We start from the raw sequence: 23,770 nt of genomic DNA, 5'->3' as shown, positions 1-23,770 counted from the left end.
CGAAATTTCGAACACAACATTGATTGCATATTCAACGGTACTAGCAGCATTGTCGATACCCGGAATGTCGATACGAATCGATGTGATCCATTTGCTGGTGAATAAGTAAATCAAAAATGGTTGAATGGCACCGAACACGATGAACACATGCACATAGACCAGCATAAACCAACAAATTTTTGCAATTAATTTTGAATATCGTTCGCAAATGCGGAAAAATTCTTCATTTTTCATGCGAAAGTCTGACGAATTTTGTCGAAAAATTTGCTGCACAAAATTCGGTATCCATGCCAAACGTTTGAAGTCATCAACAAACGAAAATTTCAAGGACGTTTGAGTGATTGCACCAATGGTTCCAACCAATTGTAACAGCGTCGTCAAATCATTTCGATTCTTGTACATGGAAAATGCAGTACAACAAAATGATGCGAAAAACCAGACGGCCATCAGCCAATACCCAAACGAACGACGAAATTTTACATCAAACACATCGAAACGAATGAACCTTAAAGAGGTCCGAAGGAATGTGTGAATGCTCCAACTGAAGCGATCATATGGCGACGCACTAGCCTTCATCAAAGTTTTCATTTTTTTAAACGATTTTTTTTAAGTTTTTATTTTGTTACTGGCTGACACGTCCCAACGATAACACTTTCAGTGTAATACTGACCACTAATTTGTTAAACTTTTAATTAAACCCTCTGTCTGTTATATTATAAACACGGTCGCGTGCAACCAACACGACAATTTAATTGTAGACCAGACTGTAATTAAGTCATTGTGTCGACCATTTAAATTGTGTACCTAAGATAACGAACCGAAACTAATATCATGGAATTCAGTTTAAAATTAGGACGCAGCACGTGTTATATGGCCCGTACAATGTGTAAAAATAGAGTGGGTCCTCTGATACCAATACAAGAAGAGTTAAATAGTTATTTATCTAACAAGAATCGTATGGAGGTATGGAGCTTGGCAAGACATCGTGTGCGATAATATAGCAGCATACGATTCGTGTTGCATATTACCGAAGATAATCTTAGTGTGACTTCAGAAACACGTGGTTTTTATCGCACTAGTGTGGAAAAATTGCGACGATTGTAGACTTCTTCATACAAAAAATCACTTCAGCACGACAATGATAATCATCACGTTCCCTTCATCGAGTCGCCAGATGGTGGTGATTGGAATGATAACGTTAGACTTTGAAAGGTAAAAAACATCATGCAAATCGACATTTGTGTATAGGGGATAGGTGGTTTGGGAAAGAAGAAAAAATCCCAATGGATCATTGTCAATGTTTTTTGAGATGTCAAATGAGCTGTCATTTTCACAAAGCTAACCACAATGTTACAAAAATTTATATGGAGATGTCATTGTTTGAGGTTAGCTTTGTGAAATTGACAACTCATTTGACACTATTTTGAGAGACGATACCGTTATTTGACACTGATCTAAAACAGTGGAAAATTATTGAAGTGACTAGCGTGGCAACTAAAGGAATTTGACATGAACCGCAGCAAAATTCTCATACCGACGTAGCTGAGAAATTTGGATTTGGCGAGAATGAAGATGGACTAATCCGTGATCTGATCAATTTGAATGGACAGTTATCATAATCTTATCAGTTTGAATGGATGAAGGTGAAAATGGATAAGGGGACTTGCGTCACACTTCCACTGTAAGTGGTTTGTGGGTGATATCATGTCTTTTGTATGTATTCCGTTATCTTTTCGATCGAATCTCCATAAAAGCTAAGGGCATTGTAGATCCGTACGATTGTATCCACAACCGAACCGAACTATCTATCTGCCATTTTTCCGAGTTAAGGCTCACATAGCTCACAATTAAAACGCTCATAGCTTTTGGTGTATGAATGGTGGACTAATTATTTTACCGGAGTCTTGAGATCACACATTGACATTTTGTTTGATCAATCGACTAGTCAAAATTAAATTATTTTCGTTCCATTGATGCACCCGACTGTATCATTAATTATCATTAATTACACCTACACGAGTCATGCTTTGGCATTAAACACATTAACACTGAGAAAAATGTGTTATACTATTTCGGATTGTCAAATCATTCAAGGTACTGAAAGAACATGGCACCGATTCTCGTATTTTCGTAACTTTAAGAATTCGTAACTTGACAGTTCGTATACAGTTAACTGTCAAGTTACGAAAATACGAGAATCGATGCCCTGGTGAAGGCACTTACGAAGGCATGGCACAGAATGTTGGCAAATTTTGAATTTTGTTAATCACTCATTACAAATTGTTTTTTTTTAAGCTTAAGGCCAGTTCATACTCGCATACATTTTTGCGATATATGCGACCATGAACTGGCCTTAAGAAAAGGTGTTTAAATTGCCGCGACTCCCTTAGAGCAGAATTTTACATTAGCTGAGTAGTGAGTATACCACTAAGAGCCGCTGACATAGAAATACTCAGCTTAACATTATGCCAAGTTGACAGTGTGTGATGCAATTAAAATGTTTGATTTTTCTATTAACAGATCTTACAGCATGTTTGCCGTTCTCAGGAATTTAGTGAAATAATTTTTTTCGAAAGGTTCTGAAAGTGTTAGTAAGTGAAAAAGAATTTATGTTTTCACTGGAATGATCATAGAGTTACATTCGTAACTTGACAGCAGGGGCGCCGACTTGTGTTTAAGAGTAGTGGTCCCATACCTTCGGAACCCTCGTCAACACATTTTTTTGACAGGACTACTGTACCATCGTCAACAGCTTTTTTTGAAAGGTCTGTTGTATTCTCGTCAAAAATTATTTTAGTTTAACATTTAACCGCCTTAACCGAGCTATAGCCATAAAAATACGATCTATAAATGAATATGTTCGGAACTTGACAGTAGAGTTCCGATTATATCGGATTAAATTCAGAACTTGTCTTGTCAGGTATACATCACTTGTTGATATATATAGTTCTACCCTAGTATTTTGATCAATCGCATTAATCTCTACAAAAACGAGTGTCGTTATAATCCATACAGAGAGATGATAATATGGCAACTGGGATATCATCTCTCTTTAATTGATGAAATTCTCGTCCCAGCCAAGACGTTTTGAGAGACAAAAAAGCCGAAAATAGTATTAAACCATTTTTTTTTTTACCAATGCACTAGTGTCAAATGTTTCGGTTATGCGATAAGATTATGTTCGAAATACGTAACATGATTTCTTTTTCTCGAAATTGTTTCAAAACACAAGTCAAAAGATCACATCATCATAACTTTGTTTGTCACTATCTTTCATTCAGACCAGTGTGTCGCACAAATTTTCGGATTTTCGGTGGATCGAATCAAGAATTGCCAATAAGTCAGAGAAACTACACCTTAATGACTAATCACCGCCAGCAGGGTTTCACTTAGCAGCAGTTACGCAATTTTCGCAACGCTCGCTAAACGTATGGTTCTAGCAAACAAACAATGCCGGGCAGTAAGAGAAATGTTTCAATTGTAGACAAACCCCCTGAATCAACGATAACTTACAAAAGATATGATATCAGACAAAAACCTTGAGGAAAGGTAACGCAAGTCCTTTACTTACAAAAGTAGTGATATCAGAAAGGGTGACGATAAAAGCTACGATACAAAAAAAAATAACTTTATTGCCTGCCCCATGCGAAAATTGACTATTACACGGCTGTTTACCCCCTGCGAAAGTGATCCATTACACTAGGGATATTTTGGGTTTATTTCAAGTTGACAGTTCTTTCAAGTAATCTGGTTACAACATACTTTTAGAAGAATTCGCAACACAGAATTGTCGGCCATATTTATTGTAACAATAATTTTGATGTTCCGAAGTAACACTTTATGGCCACACATTTCGTTGTATTTTTCACTTGTAACACTAAATGCTTTTGCTTTTAGTACAAACACTACACTTTGTTGCACATTTTTTTGAAAAGGACTAACAAAATAATTGCACAAACAATGCGTCTTCATCGATACTAACTGCGAAAAACTATTCAATGTCAACCTGTCACCAACGCAATTGTAACTACTGTTGCGACAATACTAATGTAACATGAGTGCTGTTTTCGGGAACAATTTTTTAGGAGACGTGTAGCGTGTGAGCCGATTTCGTCAGCACACTAGATTTGTTTGTAAACGTTTTATCGGAAGAACAGATTTATTTTTGTTTTGTTGGTTTTGGTTTATTGAGATACTGAATTTATGTAGAATTTCTGCAGAACAGCCGTGTAATAGTCAATTTTCGCATGAGCAGGCAATAAACCAGAATACGTTGGATGCTGCGACGTAATTCATTGCTCTCGGACACAATTTTGTAGAACTCGCAAACTCACTCGTGTTTTTGAGCAACAAGCTTCGGTAACTGTTTTCTCGACAGTGTAGTTGCATACCTCGCCTTCGGCTCGACACTCTACACTTGTCTCGAAAACAGTTACCGAAGCTTGTTGCTCAAAAACACGAGTGAGTTTGCGAGTTCTACAAAATTGTGTCCGAGAGCAATGAATTACGTCGCAGCATCCAACGTATTCTGGTTTATTGCCTGCTCATGCGAAAATTGACTATTACACAGCTTGTTGCTCAAAAACTTACTCGTGAGTTTGCTCTTACCACAAAATTGTGTCCTTGTGTAATGAATTACTTTCGCAGCATCCAACGTAATCTACTATTACAAGGTGTACAATTTTCGTTACATGTAGTAAAAGAGCACCTTATGCCCTTTACAACCAATCCAATGACACTAATTCCACGGAAAACAATTAATTTTTCGGGATGAATTTTATCTAAATACATCCTCATTTTGCATTGAATATTTCACTATTTCCAAAACAACATAATAAAGAACCGAATCACACAAAACCTAAACCGTAAAGAGTCGTAAGAATCGTTAAAAATATGAAATCAGCTGACAACAAAACTTTGTTAAACAAAATGGCTACTGACAGCACAGAATGCTTTTTCCAGGAGCATCGTCACTCAATATGCTGGTTTCCTCTTAGAACTGATATTTCCATAGAAAAGCACCATCTTGCCAACTCTCAAGTATTGGTCTATGGTTGTAAGTATAAAGTCAACACACTTATAGCATTAGTGGTTCTCTAAATAGGATACTGAAACTTGACAGTGTGTCCCACAACTGTAAAAACATTTTGATGTAAACTAGAGTACTTTCTGCAGCTGACAACTATGACCAGTTTTGCTTGAAGTGCGTTGATAAATAGGATAAAGGATTAGGATCCTAAGAGGGTAAAACTATGATTTGCACATCTTGAGAGAAGAATCCTGTATGGCATAACCTGGTATATCATAACATTACTGTTTTTCTTCTAATTGAGTGATGTCAAAGTCAGCTTCGGTGCTTGACAGTGCTATGGTAAAATACATCCTGGAGGTTTACTTTTTCGGGAAAATCACTTTCATTCTGCAGTTAGTACTACTTGCTTGCGAAGCTGAAGCTATGTACTGCTTTTCCAATATCAACGACTGAGGTATTGGTTTGCTCATTTTTGTGGAGACAAACGTTTCAAGATAAGAAACAACTTCTTTAATTCATTATGGTCTGAGAGTTTTGTTGACTCGTGAAATCAAACTAAGACGACTGACGGCAGAGTATATTAGAGTGGCTGTGAAGTCTACTCTCAACAAATCATGAACGCTGTTCTTTAAATTTAAGATTTTTTGTGAGACCTAAAAATGGTGTTAAGATAAGCTTAGAATTGATTATATAAACAGGAATACTGACTACATTCATTCAGTACGTGACCCGCTGTTCTATTGCAACGTTCCCAGTTCTGTTTTCATCTGTGAAAAGTGCATGAAAGGTTTCCGAATCTTAATCATTAAGAATGAGCGAACAAAGAATTGACATTGTGGTTGAAGAACGTCAAATATTAACCACGTACGATTTCACCAAGAAACTAGCCGAATTCAGAAAATTTTTGATCGAAAAGAAATACATAACAATCGACGCGGACGACGGGGACACTTGGCGATTCGCCATAGTAGAAAATGGTAAAGTGACTGATACAGTTCGCCTGGACGCAGAACAATACATTCCGGTTAGCGCATACATCTACGACACTAACAAGATATTCGTGTTCAATCTCAAGAAAAAACTTGATGTGTTCGCGGACACACTTCGACAATTCTTCAGGTTCGATGTTAGTCATAATCTTGATGACTTACGTAAACTTTTGATCGAAAAAAAATTCATCCACACTGATACGGACACGAGTGCTTGGCGATTTGTAGCACCAAGTGCAAAAGATTTGGAAGATATAACTGAGGCAATAATTGGGATACAAAGTGAAGATCAGATGGTGGTCAAGAATTTCCTCTACGGCAGTAATAAAGTGCGTTTGGCAGACATTCAACGCAAGAAGAATCCGGACCTGATTGGTGTTGGTGCTGATTATTTCGAAAATGGAGATATGCAAGTCAGAATCCTACGGAATGATAAACTTTCATCAAATAAAATTGTGCCGATATTGATGAAAAATGTAAGACCGGCCAATAAACTTGGTGTGGTGGCGGATTTTGAAAACGCCGTTCTCTGCGAAAAGGAAACAGCTATAGGTATGTTTGCAATCTACACTGCCGTTTTCTAAAAGCACACATGAGGGGCCATTCACAAATTACGCATTCACCTAAGGGTAGGGGGTCAGAATCGCTGGTGGAAAAATGTTGTCTTCCCGTTTTGTAAGAAAAAATTTCCAAGTTTTGATTTTACCATCAAATACGTCGACAGCAGTGAGAGCTTCCCTCAATTTTTGGCATACATTGCGATTAGCTAGGTGTAGCTTCAGAGTTTTAGACCATCTATTACGAGAATATGTTTTTACTTTGAACACTGGCCTATTTCTGACCTTTTATCTTTTACTGCACATGCTAAATTTGACTATACTCTTCAAGGGATTTAATGATTTCAAATTTAAACGAACCTAGCAAAGTTTCAATGTCAACAATCGCACTGTATCTAAGTTTTGGTTATAACCGAGAAGTTTCACTCTCTAATCAAAAGATTTAATTCATTTTCCGAAAAAGTGTTCACACACTTGTTGGCATTTGTCCATTAAATGTTTAAATTTTTTATTTAATAGGCTTCCGCATTAGCACCAAAACCCATGGAGGGTTTGGATACAGTATAACAGTGGACAAAGGAGATCCAATACAGGGATGGGACGTTATACCATTTACAGGATGGACGACGTGGACGATGGATTGGTCGAAACATGCGATTGTAGTTACGTCGGCTAAAGACTTGGGCATTCCAACGCAAGAAGCAATCGGATATCGTCGTGTATATATTAAAGTTTGGAGATACCTTTCATATAGAGATAAAACTGGTGTACACCAAGTAGACGAAAACGCGCCGAAACCGAAGTCGATGTCGATTCTGAGTGGCGGCATTGATGTTGTAGGTGGTGATGATATAGAAAGTGGTGGATTTAAAGAAGGTGACGATGCAGATAGGAACATTTCGGGTGAATGGGTAGCTGATCAAGTGGAAGACAAAAATGAAATTTTGGGTGTATTTAACATTGACTTCTTTGTATTTAAAACGGCGGAAGCTGCACAAAATATGGTTGAATCGAGAATTAATCCAGTGTACGACTAAGGCAGATGCATCTTTAAATATCGCGATATAGATGTGACTCTTTGAGAAATAAACAGAAAATTAGCCCAAAAATCAGATTTTTTAACATCATCACATACTTAAGTATGGAAAAAGAGAGTACGACTCGTACTGTACGAACCATGGTTGAGCTAAAAACAATGTGTGTTGAGAGATTTCTGTGAAATTTCTAATAAATTTTTGATTATCGTCTTTTCACAGTGACAAGAATTGATATTTGTGAGAAAATCAAGAGATATGCAGCCAAAAATTTCAGCGTGTCAATCCATAAACGTGTTATGGTATCGCTTCCGATATCAGCAGCACATTTGTACGACGCCGTGATCATATATTCTCGGGCCGTCACGGAGGTCATCAAAATGGGCGGCGATATCAGAAATGGTACAGCAATTATGTCTGAAATCTTTAACAGAAAATTTCATCCATTCAGGGCTTTGATGTACGTTGCAGCTACAGTTTCGATGAAATTTAAGTTCTCATAAAAAAAATTCTTTCTTGAAAGGACTACATTGATAGTAAGGGAGATGCAGAAGGTAATTATACTGTGGTTGCACTGCAAGATGTAAGCGACGATCCAGGCGAGCCACCTCAAATGAAATCTGTTGGATATTTCTACTATTCAAGCAAATCATCCATCATTCCCGTATGTACCGTTCCTGTACTTTCGTCCATCTAAGAACATTTTATTGACGATGGGCGTTCATAATTTAAGGAATTCAAATACAACGATGCTGATACACAAATTCAATGGGTTAATTCCATGCCACCAGCAGCCGAGCCGAGCCGAGTGGCCTTTTACAGCATTTTTACAGCCTTCTGTTGAATGATGTAATTAGCCATTGTCAAATTGTCTGATGCACATGCGAACCTCGCTCAATTTCAACTCACGATGAGCGAAATATTGTGCCATGAATTCTCGTTTGAAGATAATGGATAAAAATTTGCGATTTGATCAAAAATAGAAATTAGGCTCTCATTCTTCATTGTCGGGATGCCTCTCAGCAGCACATCGCTTAATTTCGCCAACCTGTCGGTGTTTTTTTTTTTTTCAAAGTGTTGTATTGCTTTGACTTGACCAAAATTGTTGAAAAAATTTCTTTTATTCAACGAAGGGCGAACGAAACGTGTTACCGTTTACGATTCGTGACGAAACGTTCTACCGTTTACAATCATAATGCGGACGAACAACAGGACAAAACAATGCTGATTTCGGCGTATCACGCCATCATCAGTGCACCTATGTCTTGCATTGTATTGAGAGCCAACAAAACTCTCAAACCAAATGCACTGAAGTCTGAGTGTATTTCAGTTTAGTAAAATAAAGAAGTAGTTTCTTACCTTGAAACGTTTCTCTCCACAAAAATGAGCAAACCAGTAACTCAGTCGTTGATATCGGAAAAGCAGTATATAGCTTCAGCTTCGCAAGCAAGTAGTACTAAGTGATGAACGAAAATTATTTTCCTAAAAAATTAAGAGACCAGGACTTTGAATGTATTTTACATTTTAATAGACTATCAACTCTGTTGGGTGCTATCAGGTGTTGTCCAGTTGAATGGGTAGTACAGCATTCTTGTAAACGTTGCACCTTTTCTACTTGTTCTTTAGCACACACTTGTTCACATAGCAGGGGTTCCAAATGGTACTGCAATACTTCAGTCTGCTTCGAACATACATGTTGTAAAGCTTGATCAGGCTAGCCGGACGTTTCAAGCTCTGAGTACTTCTAAAGATGAATCCAATTAGTTGGTACGATTTTTTCGTGATTTAATTGACGTGGGCAGGGAAGCTTTCTTTACTATCAAACGTAACACCCAGTTCCTTTTTAGTCGTTTTCTTTTCAATTGACGTATCTTTTATGGAGTATTGATAGTTACACTTTACTGGGTTAAGACTCAAATTATTGTTGTCACACCATTCCGAGATAGATACGATGTCCGATTGTAAGCTAGAACCGTCTGCCAAACTCTCGATTTTTCGGAAGATTTTGTTGTCGTCGGTGAATAACGAGCGAGATGAAGTGAATATGTCAGGCAAATCATTAACAAATAGCAACAACAAGAGAGGACTTAGTATCGATCCATGTGGGACTACGGATGTTGGAGTAATACAATCCGATGTAAATAACTATTGTTTCTCAGCGAAAAATTACAGATAGTTTAGGGAGCGTTGCGATAATTGCAGATATTAGAAGCAGTGAAACCTTGCTGATTAGTCATTTTGGTGTAGTTTCTCTGACTTATTTGGCAATTCTTGATTCGATTCACCGAAAATCCGAAAAGTTGTGCGACATACTGGTCTGAATGCCAGATAGTGAAAGTTATGATGATGTGATCTTTTGACTTGTGTTTCGAAACAATTTCGAGAAAAAAAATGTTGCAAATGTAATCTTATCGCATAACCGAAACATTTGAGACTAATGCATTAAGGTAAACAAAAATTGGCTGAAGATTATTTTCGGCTTTTTATCGCTCAAACCGCCGTTTTTTGGGACGGGAATTTCATCAATTAAATTAAATTTAATTGAAATGAAGTGTTGTGACCTTTGAAGACATCGTAACGGCTAAAAAAATGCACAATTGGAGTGATGCCCTGCCCTTTTCAATTACGTTGGAATAGTTATTTATGACATCGAGTGCAAAGTACTTTATTAGGCTCTAGATGGGTAATTATAAAACGAGGTCGAGATTCATACAACATTTTACGCCACAGAGGCATCTAAAGTTTGCATATTATGATGCTGAGTTGCATAAAATTATTTTTAGAATAGAAACGTCTGAGGTGGTTAAGAAAATTCACGTTTTGCAGCGCATTGGAAATGAAATTTGTACGGGTTAAGAGAGATGATAATATGGCGATATCCCAGTCGCCATATCATCATCCCTGTGTATGTGTTATAACGACACTCGTTTTTGCACAAGGCTAGAAACTTTGGGGAGGTAACGCAAAAAATTTTGGGTCGATTTTGGGTCGACCCTTAGACTAATCATACTATATAATTACTCTAAGGTTTTTCGAAGATATCTCCGGACATTTAAAAGCTACAGTTCTTAATGAAAGATATTTGCAATACTAATCGGCAAAAACAAAAGATTATGGAAATCGGATAACTGATTCGTGAGTTCTCAAAGGTCCACGCCTAAATTGAAAGTGTTTAAAAAAAAAATTCTTCTAAACTTTACTCAGCAGAGTCCAACGAATCTATTCATACCAAATTAGCTATATTCGGAGACCCCTTGAATTTCAATTGGTCGAAGTTTTCGCAAAGTGACTCTTAACATGGTTCGTACAGTACGAATCGCACTCTCTTTTTCCATACTTAAGAATGGGGCGCTGTTAAAAATAATAATTTATTTTTGGGCTAATTTTGCTTTTATTTCTCAATGGGTCACTTCTATTTCTCGATATTTGAAGATACATCTGCCGCAGTCGTATACTGGATAAATTCTCGATTCAACCATATTTTGTGCAGCTTCAATAGTACATTTAATTATCGAAACCAAAATACTGTCAACAACTAGAGCATATGTGTCTAAAATATAGTACACCGGCAATTCTCATCTTTTAAAATGACAACATAGTAGGGTTGAATACGCAGACCCCTATTGGAAAATCTGTTCCACTGTTCTGCTTGGTTGCAGATGCTATGACAAAACAAATCAAAACAAAGCAAATCAAAATAAAACAAAATCTCTGTTCCTGGAACTGGTTCCTGGAACTGGTTCCTGGAGAACTTGACTCCAAACTTCTATACCTGTTTTAGAGTACTTCCCGTTGAGTAGCGACGACGTGATTATTTTAGAAAGTGAGGTGGACACCAACACAGGTAAACAACGTAAAACTCATAATTGTTTTTTTGTGTGGGGTCTCAAAACAGTCTGTGTAGTTCCCTGTTTCCCGTCGGAAAGCAGGGGGAAACAGGCTCAAAAATGATGGCCGATATGTCAAATGATGTTGAAGAAGACATTGGTTGAACTGTATCTTTTTCTTTTATTTGTCAATTTGGAAAACAAACCATCCCGGTGCATTCGTCTTTGATTTCCGTTTTGTGTTCAAGTTTTACCAAATTTTGCTGCGTTTGGGAATGAATTTCATAGCAGCTTCACATCTGTCCGAGCCTCCATCAGTCGATGCTAATTAGTTTGAAAAAAGTTTAAATCTCGAAAGTAAAGTTTTCATTGTCGTGCAAAGGGTGGTAATTGTAGCAACTGACGACGTCCAGACCACACTGGCTTAAGACCGCTGTTAACACCTGAGGTTGAAACAGCAGATCTTGTCTTGTTCATGGAAATATTTCATCACTTTTTCAGATTGTCTAAAAAGGTGAAATAAATGAAAAAGTGAGTGAGAAACATCCTCGAGACTATTGCAAATGGGAACAATTGATGAGTGTATGGATGTATGCGTATTGAGCCGATATAGACGAATGAAAGTAATAAATCATGAATCATTTCTTACAAGTAATATATTTTACATAAAAACAATTTACAACTGCATGCATGTCGTACAATTATTTTCTTACATTCTAAAATCACATTTTCGATGATATGGCCACATTCGTAACTGGTGCGATGTTTGATGGAGTGTATCTGTAATAAAGAGAATACCGTTATCTATCTGGATGGGTATAACAATCAATGAAATTAATTGAGCAAATAAAACACTTACTGATGTGAACCTTCATGCTGCACCTTACGTTTCCTATATTCATTTATGGATATTCTTTTCTTTGTCGGAATATTCGAATCAATGTCAACGCCCGAACCATTATTGGAAGATTGGTGGGATCTTTTCCGGTTGAGATACTCGTGGATGCTGATTTTGCGAGTACCGGCCGGCGCTACTTTATGATCAGTTGGTGCACAGTTTTCGGTTTTAATATTTTGGTGTTGTTGTTGCGGCGACGTCTTCACTTCGACGGTGTTGGAGTTTTCAGTTGGTGGCAGGTTTTCGATGTCAATATTTTGGCGTTCTTGCTGCGGATGGGTCTTCAACGCAACACTATTGGCATTTCTGATGTTTTGTTGTAGCTGTGGTGGCATCTTCAAGTGTTCGTTGTTAGCATTTGTAGTGTTTGGTATTTTGCCGTTCGGTAATGTTGGGATACGATTACTGCATTTTTGTGTCATTGACGGTTCAAGCACGTTCATCTTTGGCTTTTCTCGTTTGTCGTTCAAAAATTGTTGAAATTTAAGCGAATGCTCTTGAACATGGAAAATTCGCTTTCTCGTTTTTGAATTGCGTCGTTTTTCTAGATTTGGTTTTCTTTGCGCTACAGCCATTGAAGCCAAAATTGCTTTTGTAAAATCATCCAGATTGTTATTTACTTCTTCAGCACAGTTTGGTGAATTCTGAGTGGCGATGTGAGTGTTCCATGCACTGGAATGATTTTTCATCTTTTTAATAATCTTTTGGCCAATTTGCTCTTTATTTTCGTCGCAGGGTTTCACTTCGCCTTTGGATGGTTTTAGCTTATTTTCTCCGCCTGATTTGACTTTTTCCTCTTTCAATAATTTCACGCCTTGTCCATTTGTCGGTTTCAGATCCTTCTCTTTGACTAGTTTTTCTTTGGCTGGCATGACGTTTTCTATTTTGATCGGTTTCACGTCCTTCTCTTTGACTAGTTTCGCTTGTTTTACTTTGACTGTTCTCACATCTTCCCGTTTGACCGGTTTCAGGTGCTTTCCTCTGATTTGTTTCAGGTCCTTGTCTTTGGTCATTTTCACGTCTCTTGCTTTGGGCGCTCTATTATCTTTAACCGATTTAGCCAAGGCCTTCAGTTTATTTTCTGTATCTCCTTTCGATTGGGGAAACACTGGCTTATCCTTGTTGTAGCATTTCATGAGCGCTGCGAAATTTTTTCCTTGACCTATTCCAAACCCAGTACTGCTCACTGTCGTTTCGCCATTTGAATTGTTTAGCGGTTTTTCCTGTGATGACGAGATCGGTGGTGCACTGCTTCCTGGTGAAGATGAAATGGATGATTTGGCGTTTTCTTGTGAAGATGAAGTCGGCGATTCGCTCTGATCGGTGATGTACGCCTCTAAGCTGAAATGTTTGCCATCTTCTTCCACATCCTTTAGTACAATGTCTTCGTCGATGTTGAATGTGACAAAGTCGAACAAACCGCCAATCAATTCGACAGGTTCGTCCGGTTCATCTGGTGTGAGCGTATCTGATGTGGCTGGATCGTCTGATAAGAGCACGTCTGGTGTGAGTACATCTGATGTGGGTAAGTCGGTTATAGGTGTGGTGTCATTCTCATTCCTTTCGTTGGATCTTGACATATATGACATTGGTTGAGGAGAGTCGGTGGCTGTTTGTGATTCTGATGACTGTGGCTCGGATGTGGGCTGAGCTTCAGGGTTTTTGCTGATATTGCGCTCCGTTGCGTAGTTTCTGGTTTCAGCTTCGCTATCACTGCAGTCACTATAGTCGCTATCTTCATTTTCGGATGAATAGAAGTGATCCGGATCGATGGCAACGATCTCGATGTTGAGGGGCACAATCTGAAAGAGAAAAAAAATTGTTACATCTATTGGAATCAGAATTTTTCAATTAAATTGATTTACTTACATTTTTTAACTTGTTTGATTCCATGATGCTATGCTGCTAATTATCCTTTTTGTTTTGCAAAATACTTTGAAAATATCTCTGCTGTACTGAACAGGTCTTTTCACTTCGAAAGTTTACGATTAAGTCGTCTCAACTTAAATCCTGACTTACGGTCAAAACGCTCACCAATACTACTGCTTTACTTGCCACAAATATTTGCTCTAAACATTACACAACACATATACACTGACAAGGACAGACTTCATCTTTATAATGGACGAAACTTACACCAACAATAATTTCTCCTACTTATACCATTCGTCTCTTTTACACACATATACGCATAATCCTTTGACTTCGGGCGAAAGACGAAAGAAATAAGAAAAGAGAGACAGCAAAGCTAAAAACTCTTACACAAGCAGGTAGCGTAATAAATGTTTATTACTCCGGCGTTTCTATTTTTGTAAGTTTTGGTTGAGTTTCTGTTAGTCTCGTTAATTAGTTTATAATGTTGCAAAAGCTACAGGTACTTCCATTTTGGTTGTACATACATTTCTATAGAAATTACAAGGCCAGATGTGAACGACATAGTTTCCATCAAGGATTAAATGTACCCGTCGGAACCTCATGCTTTTTGTTAAATGCAAAGAATGAGACGCCTTTGTCCATAATATGTATATTTTAGCTGCCCACGAAGTTAATTAGTTCTTTTTTTGCAATTGTTGTAAATTTGGATATAATTTGATTTTATCAGGATCGTGCGTGCAGCTACGCACGTACACACAGTTCTTCCGAACGTTTTTACTGTGTTCGCCCTCAAGTAAAGTGGCAAAATGACCCTCGAAAATTAACGATGTCTCATGCTTTCAAAGTCTTAAAAATCTCTCGGCGTATATTGGTCCGGCTGAAAATCCAATTAAGGTATTGGACCGAGGGTTGTGGTCGTTGTGGTACTTGAAATATTTTCAGTCTATCGAAGCTTTATTACTTGAAATCAAGTCGCCGATCGATAATGTTCCTCCTGATGATCAAGCGGGATTCAGAGAAAATCGGGTGTATGTTGAGCAATTGCTGGCAATGACGAACCACAGTGAAGGTTACTTATTGATTTGTCCTCCGCCTACGATACGATATGGAGAATCGGCTTCCTTTGGCTTCCCCAAGACCTAGGGTGCTGAATAATGGTTTCGGTCAAGGAAGTGTGTGCGCAGTGCGCATCTATTTTCTTTAACTTGTATAAGAGCGATATGCCTTGTCATAGTATTGTGAAGTTACCTTTGTTCAATACTTTTTACTGCGAAGCTAACCATTGTTAGTAATGTCTGCCTGAGTGAGGTTCATGAATTTGTCGTGATTCGGTTGATGAAGTGGTTGGTGGATGATTGCCTGGACCATACGTTTCTCTACGATAGTATTCTGTAATGTACAGAATAATCACAACCAGATTTTCAATTGCGATTCATTTCCTGAAACCGCCTCCTCCCCATAGTAATACCACCCATGTGTAAACGATAGATTTTCTGAATCCATTTTCCTTTTTTCAATATTTTTTCATTCAAAGACTTTGATGTCTAAGAATTGTTTTCTAGATTGCTGGGACTTTTACAGAAAAACTCATCGATTACGTTGTTAGAATCTATCTTTTTATATATTATCCATATCTGACGTAAATCACCCACGATCACTTTCAACAAGCGTTCTCTATATTCGAACGAAGCAAAGTTTATTTCTGTTCTTTTACATTCTTTTCTCCATTATGTGAGCCCTGTGCTCGCAAGGATTGTCCAATTCCCTTTGTAAAAACCACTTTGCTGATAATAAATCTTCACGACGTCTATCATGTGAACCATATCCATGACAGTGACTGATTCGATTTTTGGCAAAATTTGTGTTGCCTGAAGATATTGGCACCAAGGCTAAACATGTTATCTATTGTCATGCGTCGCAGATTTTGATACCTCTCAGGCAACCGTCGAATGAACCATTGCAGCCTTCGCTTCCCATCTATTCCTCTTTCTTGAGTATTAGAGCGTCCACCCTCAGAAGACAAGGCAAACATTTTAGTTTTTATCGATGTTAAATCGTATATTTGAGGTACTTCGGTCTTTCCATTTGAAGCTTAAATATGAAGCAAGGAAGACTTCAGTAACATCTCGTAAAAATCATGTTCCTGTTTGATTTTTGAGCCAAATATAACCAGACGACCCTCCAAGTATTTGTCTTTCTGAAACTCAACAATGTCATTGCTTTCGGTTAGCAACCACTTACTTTTGTCCGAAGTGTCGATTCTCACGTCGTTAAAGAAAAGTAATTCATAAGCATCGTGATCATCTATGTGTTTCTTCACAAGTTTCAGTTCGATGCTTTTTCTTTCTTTTGGATCTAAAATATCCATTTCAGCCAAACGATTTTTATAGCCTGTTCGAGTGGCTTATGTCATTATGTCGTATCCTCAACAGTTTCTTCAAAAAGTCAATTTTGTCTTTGCGGCAAAGCAACTAAACGAGTCCAATTTTCAAAAACGTTCGACGTTCCTGTTATAGATGCTGTAGCTGACGCTTTGCCACCCATATATTTCGGAATACTTCTCGACGAAAAATTTAAAAAGTTTTTCTGCGACGTGTAAACGTGAATCAACGAAGGAACTCGAACATATACGGACTGCACAATGTAGAGCGACAAAATTGTTATAGTTTTGAGGGGATAAGATGCCTTTCGAGATACTGGACCCGTGTATAAAAAAGGAAATTCGGAATTCCGTTCCTTTCCAGTACTTCAAACAGTCCAGTTCCCTGATTCTCCTCGCAAATTCTGATGGCTCACTTTGTGCAATAGTTTTTACAATTGAATCAACTGAAGCAATCTGAGCAGCCGATAATTTCTTATAATATTTTTTTCCATCGTCCATGTCTTTTGTGCGCCTAGCAGAATCAAATGTAGGTAATCATTTGGAAAGTCTTTAACCATATCTAGAAACTGAATCTGTTCCAAAGTTGACTTTCCTCTCTGATGTTCTTCTTCATCACGAAAACTTTTGTCAGAACGTGAAGGACAGTCGTACTCAGCAAAGGACATGCGATTTTATCATCGAATTATGTTAGATATTTAAAGATCATAATAGTTCCCGCAGTGATCGACTTGGGTCATTCCTCCCTCTTTCAAGAGTTATTTCCAGTTTTTGTGTGATTAAACAGTAACACAAACTGACACTGACCAAATATTTCAATTATCTTTATTGTAAGGACACATTCAGAACCTCTTGAACAAAAATGTAAAATTATTTCACTAAATTCCGGAGAACGGCAAACATGCTGTAAGATCTGTTGATCACCTATGGAAAAATCAATCATTTTAATTGTATCAGACACTGCCAACTTCACTCATAATGTGTTACCGTTAAAAAGCTGAATAGCGTCAGTGTGAATATCTTTCCGGTTTTCATTACCTTCGGCCGTTTCAGGTATTCGAGAAACAATATCATAGTTCTCTTAAACGACTGTGATAGGTCGGGCCAGTTCGATGAATAAAGTGCAACGGTCATACCATCATTTGTTAACGTTAGCAGGGTGCCGAAATAGCACGGTAAAAATATCTCGTTTAGGAAAACGCCGAAAAAGCAAACGTAATATGCCAGAGTGATGGTGTCGTCTTCCATCTGTTGAGAATTCGTAAAATTAATATTACTTTTCACAACCACAAATTCACGCCATAAGAGCGCTACAATATTCAAGAAGGAACGAGCCAGAGTAAGATCGCCCCATTCTCATAAGGAAGCGTTAAATTCGTTCACTTAAAATTCAAATTCTCAGGCGCACTTACGGCGTGAATGAGCGATTGAGTTGCTATCAATGAAAGTGTAAAACAGGTATGGTCTATCACCCACCCGGAGGACATAAAAATTTGATTTCCGCCATGAGACGCACTCATTTTCATATTATTTTGACACACATTGTGAGTGCGTTTAAGATGAATTTTTCGATTGGCCATACCTGTTCTGTACTTTCATTGGTTGCTATGACGAGTCGAATGTTGTTTTTACATATAAAACAAAAATTATCGCACCATTATTATGCGGAATCCGGTCACGCAGAAAATAACGCTGCTACAAAACAATTGAAACAAGAATGGAATGCTGAACACTCGCTCTATATTTGAGATGAATCTGAAAATGTATGCAAATGTGTGGTAGATAGATGTGTTGACTTTCCATTAAGCACTTCTTCTTCTTCCATTAAACGCTACTCGCCTCATTATAAATTTGTGATGTTTTAGACACTCCAGCAGTTGTATGTCATGATTTGAGTCTTTTGCAGGATTCTTCGACATTTTGTCGTGGCTAAATGTGTCGTAGCCAATTTTCTCCACGCGGTATTTCAATATCTCGATTTGAGCTGTGCAACAAATCATGCAGTAGATCTGAAAATTTTCCAAGCGAACCAATGTGTGGGCCAAAAAAATGGCACCGAACAGCTGATAGAAATACACGATCCAATAACTGGTCCGATCATTTTCTACAATGTTTGAACGAAAAAAATTACAATCATCGCAATTAAACTTCTTATGCGGTCTTATACGTTCCACATGTTGTTGCCAAAAGAGGACATGCAAAGAGAGAGCTACTCTTATGCAGTGATCATGTGGAACGAATGAAACAAATAATTCAAAAATTACTCCAATCCAGCGGATACCATCCTGGATAAGGCAGTGCTACCTCACTGTTAAAAAGCGGTGCAGCATTCGAAAAGGCAACGGCAAATGAAGTAACAGACACGAAGAATGTCATTACAGTTGAGAACAATGACAGTCTCTTCTTGTACAACTCGTATTCCTCTTGGGTGCGCAGTTCAAAGGACTTGATGGTGGTTAGAAAATTGGTTGCCTCCTTGAAATGATAAAGAAAATTCGTCACTCGAAGACACATCGATATCTCTGCCAGTCCAATGAAAATTTGCTCGGTCATCGTTTTGACATTGGTTCCGTCGATGGTGACACCGAATGCTGTGTATGCATACGAGAAAGTAATTTGAAATGTGATCCCATAAATGATGTACAGACAATATAAAAAACGGTTTTTAATGTGTAACGGCCAGACGCCAACGAATTTCAAGAAATTTATCAGTCCTCGAATCGGTTCGATTGGATCGAAATTTGTCCAACTTGCTGCGATGGTCATGATGAAGAAACTGAACCGTAATCCGTTAGTTTCCTTTAATTTACGATTTGATTGTCGAATGACACCCAATGGACGAGTTAACCTTGTCAAGCCGAAGACTCTGACGTTACTTTCGTTATTATGACGAAGACTTTCTGAAACAACGTAAGTATATAAGGCAAGCGCAGTTAGCCGTTGTCATTGCATTTCCATTGTTTCGCGTTATACGAAATTTTGCCTTACAGTAGGGCAATTTCTCGCTATTTGCACTTGCCGTATTACCATACATTTCGTCATTTGCCAATATTTTTGACATTTTATCTGTCAAATCGTTTGGAAAGTCATTAATATGATGATCAAGCAATAGTTGTCATAGTGGTCAGCTGCAGAAAGTACTCTATTTTAAATGAAAATGGTTTTACAGGGTTTTACAGTGTTGTTCAGTACCCTATTTAGAGTACTGCTCATAATTAGAAGTTAATTCAACATAATTGAATCCTGGCTTTTTTTACGTTACGATTTGGCAACGGGCTGAGGATACATACACAAAGCTCAGGACGATCACAAATACTATAATGCCTGCCTATGAAATTTAATCTAAGAGCTGAAATGCCTAAGATAGTTATGATCGCTCATACATTGGGTAGCACGGGCATTACTCCAATGACGGTTCACACAGCGGTACATAGTTCATTTATTAATGTATGCAAGTAAATGTATGAATAAAGTTTAATAAAATTAATCAGATTTAAATAATTCATTTCGTTGGTTTTGTTTTACCTCTCATTCTAATCGATAATCGACGTTTTAATTTAATTTTTCTTTTAAAACGAGAGCTTTCCAATTAGAAAAAAAAAAACAGGAGTGAAAAGTGGGCGAGAATTGATAAGTTTTTGTTGTCAACTCGAAAATTGTTGAGACTGAAAAGTATCGGAGCTAACCAGTGTGATTGGATAAATGTCTGCCTCAGTTTGACTTTGTCGAGACACATACACGAATGTGATAGTAGCTGTGCTGTGAATAAACAATGGAATTGCCTATGTTATTTTTATCTGCTGTGAAGTGGGAAGTTTATGTCAAGGGGATTAACTGGGTTAGCATGTGAAAAGTTCCCCCAAAGGAACTAAAGCTTATGACACATCATTCGAAAGGTCTTGGCCTAGAACTACTTTTAGTAGATTATGAAACTTCAAAATGGAGTTTACATTTTAAACAATAGAAAAGTGGCGTTTTTAGCCCCGTACGAAGTACGAAGGGGCTTATAGGATTACGATGCCGTGTGTAATTGATGGAATTCGAAGCAGACGGTAAGGGCAAAGTGTTTGCCTATGTTCATAGATAACGAATCAGCAATAAAAAAATTTTCCGTCCGTCCGTCTGTCACGTCGATATCTTGAGTAAATCAAATCCGATTTCAAATTTTTTTTTTCCCTGAAAGATAGTCAAAATAGTGAGGCTAAGTTCGAAGATGGGCGATTTTGGGTCGACCCTTCCGGAGCTGGGGCCCAATAAGTGCCTAACTGTTTTTCGACGATATCTCCAGACATTTAAGCACTACACTTGTAAGTGATACGTCAAATAAAAGGTATTTACAATACCGATCGACAAAAAAAAAAGTTTATGAAAATTGTATGACCGACTCGTGAGTTAGACCCCTTGGTGTCGGCAAGGGCGGCAAGCCGTTTTTGCTTGTAGGTTGGCCAAATTTGAACGTTATTAGATAGGTATTGACCGTACCAATCAGGGAAAAAAAAGTTTATGAAATTCGATTCACCGGAGCGTGAGCTAGGTCTCTTGGAGTGAGCTTATATGTGGCTACTCGGAAGTACAGTGAACGTGGTGTATTTTGACAATATCTCGAGTAAATTTTCGCCCGAATTTCATGATTTTTTTTTTTCGTTGGAAAGGTACTAACGAGTGTAAAGCAGCCGTACTACTTTCCACCTCCTAACAAAATGGCCGTCGGCCGCCATTTTGGATTTTTGTAAAATCAATATAAAGCGGTGAAAATGATACTTACTTAATTTTAGGTCAATTCGAAATTTGTGTTACATTTGAAAGGAACGTCGTACGGGGCTTCGTAATTGCGCTATGCGCAATTTTTAAGACGTACACATTTCATAAGAATTTTACTTTACCGACGTTTACGGGCGCAGTAGGCTTACGGTAAGAGTAGGGCGACGGACGAACTAGGTTCACGTACGCAATAGATGTACGGGTTTGTACGGGGCTCAGTCGCAGCAAACGCTCCGACTGTTCTGACGGCTCGTTTGGCTAGACTGAGGCAAAACGGAGTGTGTTTTTGTAAGTGGAAATCAAGCCTTAAGTTAAATTCCGTTTCACATCCGTTTGGCTCTTCGTTTAGGTGACGTTTCTATTGTGTCAATGACGTTTGCATTGTTTCAATTCCAACTGTCAAAATTCACAAAATTTGTCTAAATTATCAAAAAATTTGTGTCACCACCTTCGTTATCAACTCAGAAGTGTCTTATAACGTTCTTTCAAAATCTTGAAATTTACCGCCATTGTTTCAAAGTTCATTGAATGCACTCATTTCACTTTAAATCGTCTCTTGTAGTCCGAAAATCGGAAACTTTGACATTTGAAAATTTTCTGTTGACGGAGTGGGATTCTGACTCTCCTCTGTCAGTGACTTTTTTTTTGAGTACTCAGACCGCTTTCTTACGTCTGAATCATTCCGATTTTGTATTATTGGGTGTGTTTTTATCGAAAAGATAAGTGAATACGAGCGCTCAAACTTCATTTGCACACAAAAATAATGGCTAAAAATACCTCCAGCTCTGCATTTCGAAAGATTGATGTTGATCAGTACAACGAAGACAATTTTAAAGAAGACGAAACCGATTCCAGTTCACAGCTCGGACCGGATGAAAACGAAATTACAAAACTTCTAGCAAAATATCCTTTTCAATATCTTTGGTTTTTGGTAAAAAAAAAATAATTTTTGTTGTTGTTGATGGGCAATTCGCTCAGTCTTAGTACTAAATTTTCCTTGACCTAAAACTAAATGAACCAACACTGGTAAGAATGTGGAGGCGCTGAAAATTGTTTTGGAAAATGCACCCCTCAGCAGTCAAAGTCAGCAGGTCAAAGACAATGCACTGAGTTTGATCCTACGTGTTATTCTGTCAATCAAATCGATGCAAATCAACACTGCCGTGGAAACGCTTGCCGAACAGGATCTATTAGACACTTTGATGAAATACATTTATCGTGGATTCGAAATACCATCGGAAGGTTCCAGTGGACAGTTGTTACAGTGGCACGAAAAGGTTTTCGCTCGCGGTGGCATTGGTTGTATTAATCGAGTATTGTCCGATACGAATCGGGCGTAGAATTAAGCAAAATAAAAATTTGTTTCGTAAAGAGTGTTCCCCATCTATAAGTGGCTGAATAAAAATTTAATTTTTTTTCCTTATTAGTGATGGCGTTTGCTTGCTGCATATAAGTTGGAAGTTGTCTCAATTGGCTTCATTGCGTGAAAGTAGCAAAAAATTCGCGGACAAAGTGACATTCAACATAGTTTCTGATTTGGGAGCAATTGTGGTTTGTAATTGTTCCAACTTAAATTTAATATAACAAATGAACATCTAGATTCAGTGTTTGAGTTTGGCACGTTACAGCGTACAAGAAATCTGACGACATCTAGATTTTCATTTTAATAAACGAAATTTTTGGTGAGAAACCACAACAGCTCCCAAATCAGAAACTATGTCGGTATCGACGTTTCCGAGACTGTACTCTGTGTTAGAATGGTAAAAGATCTCTGAATAGATTTCTTCCAAGCAACGGCTATGCCGAACAAAATATTATTTTTACAATTACACTGTTAATAGTGTTGAGTTTATGGCTCTATGTATGACGGTTTGACAACTCATTTGACCTTGAAAGGAATCATGTCCGGAGCGATAGCGGATGACTTGACGCAGTCTAACTTCCAAAAAAAGAACGAAGAAATTTTTTTGAGACGCGGCAACTATGTATAGGCGAGAATTTAAGTTTCTTTCCTTTGGCCTGTATCACCACAAATCCTATTCTATCTTATTCGCGCTTCAAATACGAGCAAAACGAGCTATCACTCGACTATGTAACTTTAAAATTGCCGGAGATACATCGTTTTGAAGTTGGTCATTTTGATAGAAAATGCACCAAATTAACGTTTTCCAAACAATCAAAATCTTTCAACTTACTCTGTATGTTTCTATCTATCTGTCTATCTGTCTATCTATCGACGGTCGATCTCGGAAACTAGTCAGCCAATCTCCATGAAATTTTGCAGGAACCTCAGGGTGGGCATAAAAATGAAAATGTGATACGCCACTACCCCAGGAAAAACCAGAATTTTGTTTTATTGGCCTCGAAGTGGTTTCTGAGTGTGGTTTTCGAGGGTCGGGAACGCGTTTTCGGGTGTA

The 23,770-nt window shown here is 37.9% G+C and overlaps 2 protein-coding genes and 1 long non-coding RNA gene across 3 annotated transcripts; all 3 read left to right on the top strand.

Annotated features, from left to right (window-relative positions):
* The first annotated feature begins 5,760 nt into the window (after positions 1 to 5,760).
* On the top strand, positions 5,761 to 7,641 carry LOC119084571. Its single transcript, XM_037194610.1, has 2 exons — positions 5,761 to 6,573; positions 7,098 to 7,641. Exons 1-2 carry the CDS (start codon positions 5,844 to 5,846, stop codon positions 7,613 to 7,615), a joined length of 1,248 nt encoding a protein of 415 aa, XP_037050505.1. The 5' UTR covers positions 5,761 to 5,843; the 3' UTR covers positions 7,616 to 7,641.
* Positions 7,642 to 8,054: 413 nt separating this feature from the next.
* On the top strand, positions 8,055 to 8,440 carry LOC119084577. The gene is made up of 3 exons (XR_005089085.1): positions 8,055 to 8,072; positions 8,136 to 8,276; positions 8,346 to 8,440. It is a non-coding gene; the product is annotated as an uncharacterized LOC119084577 (long non-coding RNA).
* A 13,541-nt stretch (positions 8,441 to 21,981) lies between these two features.
* LOC119084575 (actin-related protein 2/3 complex subunit 5) lies at positions 21,982 to 22,779 on the top strand. The gene is made up of 2 exons (XM_037194630.1): positions 21,982 to 22,256; positions 22,378 to 22,779. The coding sequence occupies exons 1-2, from the start codon at positions 22,117 to 22,119 to the stop codon at positions 22,691 to 22,693; spliced, it is 456 nt and encodes a 151-aa protein (XP_037050525.1). The 5' UTR covers positions 21,982 to 22,116; the 3' UTR covers positions 22,694 to 22,779.
* Positions 22,780 to 23,770: the final 991 nt, after the last annotated feature.

The sequence above is a fragment of the Bradysia coprophila genome, unplaced genomic scaffold (genome assembly GCF_014529535.1).
Source record: "Bradysia coprophila strain Holo2 unplaced genomic scaffold, BU_Bcop_v1 contig_87, whole genome shotgun sequence".
Lineage (NCBI taxonomy): Eukaryota > Metazoa > Arthropoda > Insecta > Diptera > Sciaridae > Bradysia > Bradysia coprophila.
The sequence above is the reverse complement of the archived record's forward strand: the minus strand, read 5'-3'. Positions and strand labels throughout refer to the sequence as shown.

Coding starts and splice junctions, on each gene's coding strand:
- LOC119084575 (XM_037194630.1), top strand. CDS start 22,117: ATGGCTAAAAATACCTCCAGCTCTGCATTTCGAAAGATTGATGTTGAT. Junction 22,257..22,377: donor ATTACAAAACTTCTAGCAAA/ATATCCTTTTCA, acceptor ATGAACCAACAC/TGGTAAGAATGTGGAGGCGC.
- LOC119084571 (XM_037194610.1), top strand. CDS start 5,844: ATGAGCGAACAAAGAATTGACATTGTGGTTGAAGAACGTCAAATATTA. Junction 6,574..7,097: donor CGAAAAGGAAACAGCTATAG/GTATGTTTGCAA, acceptor TTTATTTAATAG/GCTTCCGCATTAGCACCAAA.